At 35.1% G+C, this 13031-nt stretch overlaps 1 protein-coding gene across 8 annotated transcripts in view; it reads left to right on the top strand.

Annotated features, from left to right (window-relative positions):
• The window catches only part of LOC105320588 (nuclear receptor coactivator 3), a 58563-nt gene that overhangs the window by 25922 nt on the left and 19610 nt on the right, over window positions 1-13031 (top strand). For 7 of the 8 annotated variants that reach the window (XM_066086278.1, XM_011418573.3, XM_066086277.1 and 4 more), the window contains 3 exons: window positions 5846-6015; window positions 9175-9269; window positions 10963-11052. In XM_066086278.1, coding sequence (XP_065942350.1) covers window positions 5846-6015; window positions 9175-9269; window positions 10963-11052 — 355 coding nt within the window. Of the gene's footprint in view, window positions 1-889; window positions 1264-5845; window positions 6016-9174; window positions 9270-10962; window positions 11053-13031 lie in introns of those variants that run through there. The other variant, XM_011418574.4, reaches the window with a different exon arrangement.

The raw sequence follows: 13031 nt of genomic DNA, 5'->3' as shown, positions 1-13031 counted from the left end.
CAGTAACTTTATGACATTTGTTAACAAACCTGATTGCCATCAAGAGGAAATGCAGATTGAGTTAGGCTTTCATCTTGTACATCTTGTCATTTGTACATATCTGTAAGCATTCGCATCAAACCTCAGTGAAATTGATAACACGGATGGTGGATTGCAACAGGTATCTTGGATTGTAACAGGCACCTTGGATGATATAACTTCTTTTTTTTACTATATTGTTGTCGATGAACATTTTATATGTATGCTTTTTCTCCAGTTTGTGTTTGGTAACCTTCCCATATACATGTATATCTATTAAGCTTCTTTCTTGCAATTTGGTGAAGATGAAGCTATTTGTGAGTAATAATTTACCTGACAGCTTTTCAAAAGAACTATGTTGACTTTCAGGACAAGTTAAGCTTTGGTTTCAAAGGTGTTCAGTTCCATACAAAGTTCACCTCACTTTGATGCTAGGAACTATAATGTTCCATAACAAAAAGATAAACCCACAGCAAATTGTGATCATTAAACAAGTGTTTGGGAATTAGAGGGTGTGTTGGTAGAAGATTTTAAGATGAAAGAAATTGATGTATGTTCGGTTTTGTCTTTTAAAAGTTGCACTGCTGCTGTGAAATAGTGTGTTGGTTTCTCAGCAGGGAGCTTGGCTGTGTGGAAGGAGGTTTTGTGGTTTATTTACCACTAGTGGTATGTGGATAAACCTGCCTGTTTGTGTAAACAGCTTTATTGAACAGCCTGCTTACGGGCTGCAGTTATTTTTTCATTACCAGAAAATGGCCTTGAATATTCTATGTGTTACGATAACTGCACACACAAATCAATGCAGTATTGATTTCTCGCTGTGTTTCTTTTTGTTCAGTATGTACAGTAAACAACTTGCTCTGCATTCATTGCTTCTAGTAAGTGCCTTTCTACACATTGAGAATCCATATTTCTTCACTCCGTGTTCCACCTGAATCACGGTCCCTGTGTGTGCTCTAGGGGTGCAGTGATGTGGAGCTGTGCTTGGTTGCTGTCACATGAAGACAACTTGTACCTACCCCGGACAGCTGTGACAGTCCAATAAATGGCTGGCATCCCAGTGGGGCTACAACAGACAAGTCTGCATTATTGATGATGCTTAGATCTTTTCTGTCTTGGATTCAGATGCAATGAATTTTTCTCCTCTGTCTTTCTGAAGCTGTAGGAAATTTAGAGACCATCTATGCTAAGGCAGACTGTCTGCCAGGAATTACCCAGGAATATAACTGATCATGCCTTTAACAGGTAGGCTGTATTCAAGTTGTTCATTTTACAGAATGGTCAAAGCATATGGATGTATAAGTTGTGGGATAGCCTGGAATATTAAGGAAAGTCTTTAGTGTAGTATTGATAACAACTAGTTTTAGGATCTGAAGTTTGTTAAGGGTTTTTTTTGTAATCCCTTACTTTAAGTGAAGGATATAGTAAAATGTGTATTTTGGTAGAATGTTTTAACTTTGAGTGTTTACAGAATTCTTGTAATAGGAAGATATATGCCTTGTTAAGTATTTCATTCCTATATAATTGTTGATTTACTGGGAATGGGATAAGTATGTTTTGGAGACAGCTGATGAGATATGATATGCATTGACTTGTAGGCAGACATGACTGCACATGACATCAGTGAAGACACTGGCCTAGCTAAGTTTTATTGTGGCCATTTTACATGTTTTTTAAATCCAACACTTTGATTCTGGATTTTTAAATCGATCTAACACTGCAAGCAAAACATGGTTTGATTTTCAGCATTTTTAATCTGTTTTCCCAATAGCCCTCTAGCTTAAAATCACATCCATGGTGAAGGTTTAGTTTTATTTCCCCCCTGTTACGATATTGCCAATTGTTTCCATCAGATTAGTGTAACAATAATCCTTGCATTGCAAGCTGTCACAAACCAGAACATCAAATAACATTTTGCAGTGCACCTTGCAGTGCTCCTATGAATGGTCTGTGTATAGTGTGTATTTTGAGATATATGTAGAGTACCTTCAATTTTGTTTTCTGTCCATGTGAATGCTTCGTTGGCTTCACTTACAGACAATTAAAAGTTTAAAAGACTGAGCTAAATTATGTGCGTATAATTTTGGCATTAATTAGATATAGTGACTGAGTTTTAATTCAATATATTTGCACCTTTACTCATCTTTTTCTTTACATTAGAATTGGTAACTATTCAATTTCCACACCATTAGTGAGTAATTACGCCTTTAACATTTACATATGTAGATGGTATGTAGAAATTCATGAAGATTTCATAACAGCTGATTCTTAATGGGGTAAAACACAGCTTAAAAAATGAAATATTAAAGTTGATAGGAATAAACACTGCGGTTTTGTTTAAATGATTATTGCTTGCACTTTAAGATTGGAAGTTGCGGATGAATGTTTATTAGGTTTTAATCATTACTGTTGATATACAGACCAGGTAACTCAATAATATAACATGATTGATCCATTGTTGTGTATATAGTTTTTATTTTTTGGCTGTGGTATTTATAACAAGCTACTGGTCCTACAGAGGATACTAGTATTGTCAATGTAGTTTCCTGGGCAACCGTTACTGCAGCATCATTAGAATTTGTGGTGGCTTAGTTCGTGTTGAATTTGTGGTTACCCCTTGCCCAAGAATTAAAATCCTCATCAAAATATATAACAGTTATGTCCACAGGAACCTTTAAAATATGAACGGTCTCCATGAATTGATGTGATTCCTCGGTGTTTGTTAGTCATTTTACATAATACTGCAAATACAGACTGCATTATTTGGAGACCTCAGAGGTTGTCTGTGAACTCCTCCTGTGGTGGACCTTTTTTGTTAAAAGAAAGAGTATTATATATAAGGTCTAGCTATATAGAGTTTTTATGTGGTTGATTTGCCCGTGTTCTTTTGATGTAGTCTGACACTTGACATATCTGATGGATCAAAACAAACAACAACAAATCGGGTTGTAAAACATTGTTTTCACTGCTCCCTGGAAAGTAAATGGTCTAGTATTATAAAGTATAGCATGTGGAGGGGGGGGGGGTCAATAAATATCTACAGAAAAAATTGTCAAATCACTAAGAAAAATCTCACAACCTTATGAGAAAGGTAAAGATTTGCTAATTCTTTCAATGTTGTTTTAAGAAGGCCCACTTGTACTCTGTAGAGCAGCAATGTCTAGAATGTATCCTCTCACAGTAAGAGACGGTATACTGTATCCCTGTACCCTTAGATTATGCAGACCTTCATCAACTGCCAGCTGAGAGTCGGAGGAATTCCTGGCTGAGATGAAGCTGTGTGTGCAGGCGATGTGTTTGTTCTGAAATGTTTTGTGTATGTTTCCTAAAGTTTGTGTATGTATTGGTAAGTAGGCAATGTATTAAGAACAGGTGTTTGAAGTTGGGCTTGATTATAACACCAAGGCATTCAGTAATAAGATCTCTTTTGAAGGACTTGGCTGTTTAGAATTACATAACTTGGCCTCATGGTATTGTGCTTAATAGGGAAAAAAATATGCATCAACCTATAGTGGATTTCGCATTAAGCTAGCCTGTGTTACAATAATCCGGTAGTTTGAACAATTTCAACCATACCGTAAAAACAATCTCTCATTTTCCTCTGGGTTTCCACCATCATAGAATTAGGAGGGAAAATTTGACATTTATTAACTTTTGGATCTTTAATCAATGCACATTTTTTGCTTCTCAAATTGCAAAGCAAGCAATGTAAAAATGTATACATGCATAATTTTTGTCCCCAAGGGTCTAAAGAGTAGAAGAGAAAATGGCTGAGATATTAGACCTTGTTATTATGGATGAATTTAATGCCTAATTAAGGTCAATTATCTTAGAATGGGTATCTCTGGGCTCTATTGTTTTTCACTGATTGTGGCAGCCACTTGAATACAGGGGTTTTTTTCACTGAAGTGTTTTGAGATGATTTTGGTTTTAGCAGGAAAGTGACGTATAGTCTCCAGTGAGAAATGATATCTTTCCTGGGATTGTTTTCCATGCAGTTTTAATCAGGTTGGATTTAAGAGTCATATCAGATATGTGTCTCCGAAAAATTCCATCAGAAACACTAGATATTGCTTAAACTATTTTATAACTCAAGAAATTCAAATTTTAAGAGATTGTTTCTAAAAAAAAAATTGTTCTTATGCCTCAGCATTTCATCACTTAATGAAGACAATGTTTCCGAGTCGTGCATGTTTAATATATGTTGCATGCAATGTTTGGTTGAAGTTAATTTTTAGCAAGTAAAAAGTGAATTTGAAAAAAAAATCATTTTTTATGTAATCAAGTACATATTTGATGTTAATTATCTTATTGTTTAGTATAAGCTGTGCTCTGCAAAATGTACAAAATAGAATACACATTCAACTGTAATACATTAACAGTTAAATATAAGGCTGGCTGGATATTGTGTAATACAAAATCATTCCAAATAGAGTAATCCTCTTACCATGGAATGATACGAGAATCTGATTTGTGATGATGCAACAATTGATTTGCATTCTTAACAAAACCAGATATACAAAATATCTGCAGAACACAATGTAATTTACGAGTACTAAGGTATCATATTCTTCTGAATAGAGGAGTTGTACAAAACAATTGGTTTTATTAGGTATACAGGTCTATACATAACTTGGTTATGATCTGAAAATTCTCTAATCATAGACATACACTGGTATATATTCATCTGAAACCAACAACTATATTACATATATATGCTTACTGACTATGGAAGTGCCAACTCATTTATTTTTTCTTGTTTGATTAGTAAATCTTAACATTACATGTATTAATGAGAAAGCAAAACTCATCAGTTTTTTTAGGCAATTGAATATGAGAATCAGGTCATGAAAATATGAAGTATTAACATAATTAATGAAATTGTCTTCAAGAAAGTGCGAGGGAACCAATCAGGATAGGGTATGAGTTGTACATGAGATGGAGAAAAACTCAATGAGTTGGCACATGGTCAGTAAGTGGATGTGAGTATGGGTATCTTACAATGACATCATCAGTCATGCAGCACAAAGGTGACAGCCAAAGTCTGTACTCAAAACTCTTACAATCAGCTTCTACCTCTGTTAAACACTCACAGAGCTCTCAGTCACATTTTTTTTTCAAATTGATTTATGCATAGCATTTCTAATTTGTTGGCCCAATGTACTTTATGGTATCTTTACAGTCATATAGTTTATAAATACAAGGAATGTCGTCTTGATTAATAGAGAGATAGACTTGTATTATCGCATTCAGAAAAAAGGTGTTTCATATATACATGTAAATAAACTATGGGTTGAAACCAGAGTAGAGTGAGCTTATCATATATTTTGATGAATGTGAGGGGGGGGTCATATTTGAAATATTTATCTCATCGTGAATTTTATATAAGTTGGGTAATGGTGTAATGCAGTAATCTCTGACATTTCTTCCTTGTATCTGCGGAAAAAACCTGTAGTCAGAGGTGTTTATTTGAAGCTGAGAATTTGAAATCAGTCTTCCTATGACACATTTATTTCTTATATTTATGAAGACATATTGATGTCAAGTTTATGAAATATCAGCCAAACTAAGATAGCAAAAATTCAAGAGCAGTCAGTGGAGGCAAACATTATTTTAGAAAAAGATTGCCATTATAAGTATTCATTCAAATACCTCATGCAAGACACTTCTTGAAATAATAATTTTTATCTTATCCCCAAGATGTAAGGGGATCCCAGTTTGATTAAAGATTTATTAATAATTTGCGTTTTTTGCGCATTAAATATATGCAGGTTGACTGTTGTTGATTTCCATAGTATTTAACACAAAATTGTTTGTTTTTTGACAGAAGCAAGTGCCTACATGAGCGTCGGAGGCGTGATCAGGAGAACGCCTATTTCGAGGAGTTGGCGGAGCTGATCTCGGCCAGTGTGACGGATATGAGCGCCCTCTCAGTCAAGCCGGAGAAGAGTGCCATTTTACAGGAAAGCTTAAACAAAATCAAACAACTTAAACAAGGTGTGTAATCCTACTCCTTTATCGGGCTATATAATACCTGGGGAATCCCCTGTCCCAATGTTTACTTACAGTCAAACCTTGACATGCAGGGAACTGCATACAACCAGTACCTGCATTATTCATTGGGATTTTAGATTTTATTCCTTCCTTTGTCTCTTTAGTCAAGTTGATTGATGTATTTCTTAGGAATTATTTAGATAGGGGGTGAGGATGTTCCTCTCTTGGGTTTCATGGATTTGTGAGCAGATTGAGAAATAAAAATGTAAATGAGGAATGCAATTTCATGGTATCCAAGCTTAATCACACAGCCAGCAGCCATGACAGTTCGTATCTCATGACATAAAAGTTATCATCGAACACTCCAGACTCGTAGTAAACGTATAAGAGGTAGTCCAATTAAAGTATCCTCTGACAGTATTTCATATCATAAAAGTCAGTGCTAGGTTACTTATATGAAAGTATTAGAGGTACTGTTGTCCAATTATCTGCCAGTATAACTGGAAAGAATCATAGTCAGAACATAGATGTCCTTTTCAAGTTATCGTTATACCTCAGTGGGTTGTTTGAGCTCAGATCAAACATTTTCATTTTGTTGTGACATTTTTGGGTTGGGGAGGGTGGGATGGTGGAATAAGCTCAATCATTAGATATATACCTTGGATTTTCTCATTCTTTGGAAAGAGGGCAAGCCTTATGACCTGTCCTTGTTAGATTAATATGCTGACTCGATGACCCAGAACTCTTTGAAGATAATTTGATGTAATTACCTATGATAGCACCCAGTCTTTTTTATATTGCTTTGTCATCTGAAATGGGTATTTTGTCAATCCCTAATGATTCGGAGTTATTGTCCTTGGTTTTTAGAGGTTTAGACAATGCCTCGAGGCTACAAGGACTGGTATCTCTGTACAAGAAAAAACCTGACATTGATTTTATGACAGAGTTTTGTTACATAAACACGTGCTGTATTTTAAAGCAAACACACTATCAAGCTATAGATGAAATAAATATTTGGGCCTGGTGTTGTAAATGTTGCCCCATTAAAGTGTGGGTCTGGTGTCTCTGTTGGTAATACACTTTTAGTGTTTCTTGTCAGTGGTACAAGGCAGATCTTGTGGTGTAACGCAAGGTTCACAAAACCAGAACAAGGACAACTGTGTTGTACAGCTGATAACACCAGATTCCATCACCCCGCTAAGCAGTTGCTACTTCTGAAAAAGCAAGCAAAAATTGGTTTCAATCCTTCAGTTTTTCGTGGATCTCTGTCTTGTAGAGTGCAAACAGACTTGTTATGTGTTGGGGAAGGGAAGGTATAGTTCCCTCAGATTTGTGTTTTTGTGTTCAACTTCGATATTGCATTGGAAACTGAGTCATGCAGAGATATATTGTATTGGTTTTGCACTTATTTTTACCTGAAATACTGAAGGTTTATTTACTATTCAAGGCCACCTTATTTTGGATACAAAACCCCAATGTTCACTTTTAAATGGTTGTTTGTAGTAAAACTTGTTCAGGGTTCTAATAGCGAGTACAAAGGCAAATGGAAGGAACAGAACTGTCCCAATAACAGGGATTATAAATTTTTTCCTATTAAACTTATCAAAATCAAAAATGAAGTTCTCATTTTGTCCATTGTTTTCTAATGAAAGTATGTAATCAAGATTTAAAAAATATATGTATAGAATGAGAAAATAAAATCGGTGTTCGAAAAAGGAAACTCTTTCATCAAATTACAAAGTATAACTGATTTTTGTGTAATATGTACTTTAAACTGAAGAAATCCCCAAGTTTGTGCCAGTTAGCATTATGTTACAGTACTAAGATTTTATAACAGCTTTTTGTCTTTCATTACCTAAAGAAAATATGAGATGGAGAATAAGAAATAAGACAGAAAGCTACACTATTTTGCACAGGTTTTCTACAACTGATGAGAATAATTGCAGCTACTGTATCGTATAATTTTTATTCTGAGTGATTATAATTGTTGTATATAGTCACATGGTACTATTTGAGTGAGTACTGTTTGAGGCGATAGGTAGAGAGAGGAATAAGATCATATTAAATAAGTTCAACAGCATTGGTAGCTGGTGCAGAGGGTGGTAGCTAAAAAGCAGTTTTTTAAAGATCAGGTATAGCCAATATCTCAGTCTGGGCTTAGCTGTGATAAAAGCCAAGAATCGCTAATGGCCTGCCTTCCCCTCACATAAGTTTACACACTTCAATGAATACTTGTGTTTTTGTTGATAAACAGATGAAGGATTGCAGGTCTGCACCAAGTCATATATTGATTGAAGCTGATTGAAATGATGATAACTACAAATCCAAAGTGTAAAAGCTTGCATATTGATTAAATAATGGCCTGTTTTGTACACAAAAAACGATAGCTGGGCAGGGAAGGGATTTGACTGCCTAAAGATAATGCAGACTCCATGTAGGGTGGATTGACTACACTTTTTTATTCCCCTGAGAATTGACATGTTACATGGTTTTAACAGAAAAGACATTTTCCAAAGTACAACTTGCCATTCCAGCAACTAACTTGTTACTGTGATCAGTTCATCCACTAATCCTTGACCGTGACTAGGCCAGGCTGATGTTTTAGATGTATAGAATGTAACAAAGATAATTTACTGTAAATTTTGCGAAAGAAAGGACTCCAATATTGAGAAATTAAATGCTGTGTCTTAGAAACTATAACAACTTTTAACATGTAGTTTTAGTAATGACTTGTCTATACAAAAAAAAGTCCTATTGTGGTTTGCTTGTTTGTTTTTTTGTTTGTTTGTTTTTTTACATCAAAACATTCTGAAAGAGTTACCAAGCATTGAGTTGAATTAAAATCAAGTAAAGCGTTTGTAGATGAAGACTAAAAGGACAGATGATTTAATGGTTGCTTTCAGCTCATTAGCTCTGATTGACCATGATGAAGGTTGAAAGTTTTGATTTCCCAATGAATTATTGAGACTCATTTTGAACTTATTTGGTAAACAAATTGTTTATTACATCAAAGTTCTTCTTTTGTGGTTGTGTACCTATTTTGGGAAAAATGTAGTAATATATGGTAATCTAAATATGAGATTTGGGGAGAACAAACCTTTGCTTGCAATCACTAGTTCAGCAACATGCTTATTGCTATAAATTATTTACTTGCATTTGCAGAAAAAGCGTCCTCAGACGCCGTTCAGCAGAGTCAAGTGTCCTCGAGCAAGCCCTCTGTCCTCCCGACTGAAGTCCTCGGACCACTTCTTCTGGAGGTAGGTTAAAAAACGACATCCATTGCATCAGGTCACTTTTCTTGCTGTCTTGTGTATGTCGACCCTGACAGTAAAATCACTGGCTCTAAGACTTCATAAACAAGTTCCTGCAACAGAGATCCAATCCTCTATTGGTTGAGGTTATTCAAAAGTTATAATGCCAGACCTTTGTAAGAAGAAACCACACTAGAATTTTCTTGTAAACTGTAAAATATGAATCCTGGACCCGTTATGTGAACATAATGCTTCCATATCTCCAAACAATCGCATGTCCCAGTGTTTGCATTAACATTAACTTTGACTTCCGTGTATTATTTCTTTGAATGTTGAATCTATTCTTTGAATGTTGAATCCATTAGTTTCTTAAGAATGATATTACATTGCATAGGTTAATGTAAACTCCACCTCGGTATTTCAATGATTAAGTACAATATTGTTGGATAGTTTGTAATGAGTGAATGCACGTTTAACTGATTATCAGACATTGGGGAATGTAATAATTTATTGTAACGACCAATCTCTTTGATTTCATTGGGGAATGTAATAATTTATCGTAATGACCAAGCCCTTTGATTATTGGGGTATGCAATAATTTATTGTAATGACCAAGTTCTTTGATTTCATTGGGGTATGCAATAATTTATTGTAACAACCAATCTCTTTGATTTCACTGGGGAATGTAATAATTTATCGTAATGACCAAGCCCTTTGATTATTGGGGTATGCAATAATTAATTGTAATGACCAAGCTCTTTGATTTCATTGGGGTATGTAATAATTTATTGTAACGACCAATCCCTTTGATTTCATTGGGGAATGTAATAATTTATCGTAATGACCAAGCCCTTTGATTATTGGGGTATGTAATAATTTATTGTAACGACCAATCTCTTTGATTTCATTGGGGTATGTAATAATTTATTGTAACGACCAAGCTCTTTGATTTCATTGGGAATGTAATAATTTATCGTAATGACCAAGCTCTTTGATTTCATTGGGGTATGTAATAATTTATTGTAATTACCAAGCTCTTTGATTAATTGGGTATGTAATAATTCATTGTAATGACCAAGCACTTTGATTTCATTGGGTTATGTAATAATTTATTGTAATGACCAAGCTCTTTGATTTCATTGGGATTTGTAAAAATCTATTGTAATAACCAAGCTCATTGATTTCATTAGGGTATGTAATAATTTATTGTAATGACCAAGCTCTTTGATTATTGGGGTATGTAATGATTCATTGTAATGACCAAACTCTTTGATTTCATTTGGATATGTAAAAATCTATTGTAATGACCAAGCTCTTTGATTTCATTGGGGTATGTAATAATCTATTGTAATGACCAAGCTCTTTGATTTCATTGGGGTATGTAATAATTCATTGTAATGACCAAGCTCTTTGATTTCATTGGGGTATGTAATAATTTAATGTAATGACTAAGCTCTTTGATTTCATTTGGGTATGTAATAATTTATTGTAATGACCAAGCTCTTTGATTTCTTTGGGGTATGTAATAATTTATTGTAATGACCAAGCTCTTTGATGATTGGGATATGTAATAATTCAATGTAATGACCAAGCTCTTATATTTTATTGGGATATGTAAAAATCTATTGTAATGACCAACCTTTTGATTTCATTGGGGTATGTAATAATCTATTGTTATGACCAAGCTCTTTGATTTCAGGCTCTGGACGGCTTTCTTTTTGTTGTCAACAGCCAGGGAAAGATTGAATTTGTTTCCGACAACGTTACAGAATATTTACAGTATTCCCAGGTAAGCTTTTTCCTATGTTTCCTTCTTGTTTTGATTCACCCTGCTAATACCCACCTGTAACATATTCAACTAGCAGAAAGAGATTTTTTTCTAAAAACTGCCAACCCTTTTTCCAAAGTCATCTTCATTGAATAAACTTGCATGTTGTATGAATTTTCCACTCCTGCCGAAATAAATATTTTCATCGAAAAACAGTGAAAAACAGATGTAGATATAGGACTATGGCCTCATTTTTCCTTGAGAAACAGTTCAGATTATCTGACCACAACAGACATTTGTCAGAGGGTTGGTGTAGTAAATCGTTGTAGATCATAAATTTGAATGTGCCTCACTGCAGACAGGTATATATGCAATTTATCTCAGAAAGCAGTGAAATTGTGGTGTATCGAGATATATTTTGATGACACGTTTTGCTGTTTGTCATATCGGACTTCAAAGATGTTGCCAGCGACGGTTAGACGTGATAAAAAAAATTAATGACTATTAAAACAGTATGGTGGTCAATTGGGCAATAGTTGTGTCACATGCAATATTTTACCTGACAAAATATGTTACCTAGATTAATTGCATGAAAGCAAACAATGACCAGGTGTGAAGGATTTCCACCTGGACGCCTTCTTTCAGCCTTTCTGTATCATCATTGTCTGTGTAGTGCTATCACATGTGTACCAACGTAACAGTACACAGAACAAGGTCTGGTCTTGCCATGCTTGTCAGATAGGTGCTAAATTCATTGCAAGTTGTAAATTACCCAGTGGCCCACTGACCTAGATTTGTGGGTCAGTCTGTGCAGCTAATTCCATGCTGTAATCTGTACTGCCTTCTGCCACCACTGGGGGAACCAGCTCACAGACTCCCCCAACCAGCAGAAGGCAACTGATAAATATACCAGTTTCTATTAGGACATGTTTTGTCTCTATCACCCACAAAAACAAATTGTAGATATATATATATATATATACATCTGGATGTGAGCTGTGAAGGATAATGCTCTGTGATTCAGCAGCGCTGTACAATCAATACGGCTATATGTGTATATACCACCGTGTACTCTCGTTTTCTCCGCAGATACTTCCTTTCTCACTGACTTTCAGTGTGATAATTCTTTAACCCTCTCTTTCTTTACACAAACCCACTGAGCTGGGTTTGCAGGATGTAGTTGATAATTCTGAGATGTTTATTGTTTACACATGGGTGTAGATGTAGTGAGGATTTATAATGGTGGCTACAGAGATTCGGAAGGTATGTAACACACTGAATACATTTATTGCCATAGAGTTCTCAGGCGAACTGAAAATTAACCACCACTAGAAAAGATAGTTAATGAACCGTGCATTAAAGATTCTATCAAAACTTAATGACATCAAGCTTCTCATTCTTTCTCTCTCTCATGAATTTGATCAATGTGTTTTGTTTGTTGGTCTATCTAGACACTCACCCATCCTTCCCTTATGTCAGGGATCACATCATGTGTTAGAGGTATACTTTCAAATACAATAACGTGCATTGTTTTGGGGATTTTTGGCCATATCTTAGCCTCCAAAATAGATATACATATCTGTGGATGAAAAATAATTTTTTTGGGAAATGATCATACCAAACGATTCTAGTAATCTGAGAAAAATGAGGATAGCCCTGTATCCTCTACTAAGGATACTCCAGTGTTACTTGTAAGCTTTTCGACCACAAAAATAGCCCTGTAACTTCCATATGATATCCCTGTATTGTCAGATATTCCACTACTAAGGTTAGCTATGTATCCTCCACTAAGGATAGCTTTGTATTGTCAACTTTTCCTTCAAGAAGGATAGCTCTGTATCCTCCACTATGGATACTCCAGTGTTACTTGTCAGCATTACCTCTACTATAATAGCCCTGTATTTTCAAATGTCAGGATACAGACAAAGGATATAGCTCTGTATTTCATGTCAACTTTTCCTCAGCAAAAGATACCTGGGTGTGAAACCTACACTAAGGAT

This window comes from Magallana gigas, chromosome 5 (genome assembly GCF_963853765.1).
Source record: "Magallana gigas chromosome 5, xbMagGiga1.1, whole genome shotgun sequence".
NCBI lineage: Eukaryota > Metazoa > Mollusca > Bivalvia > Ostreida > Ostreidae > Magallana > Magallana gigas.
The sequence above is the reverse complement of the archived record's forward strand: the minus strand, read 5'-3'. Positions and strand labels throughout refer to the sequence as shown.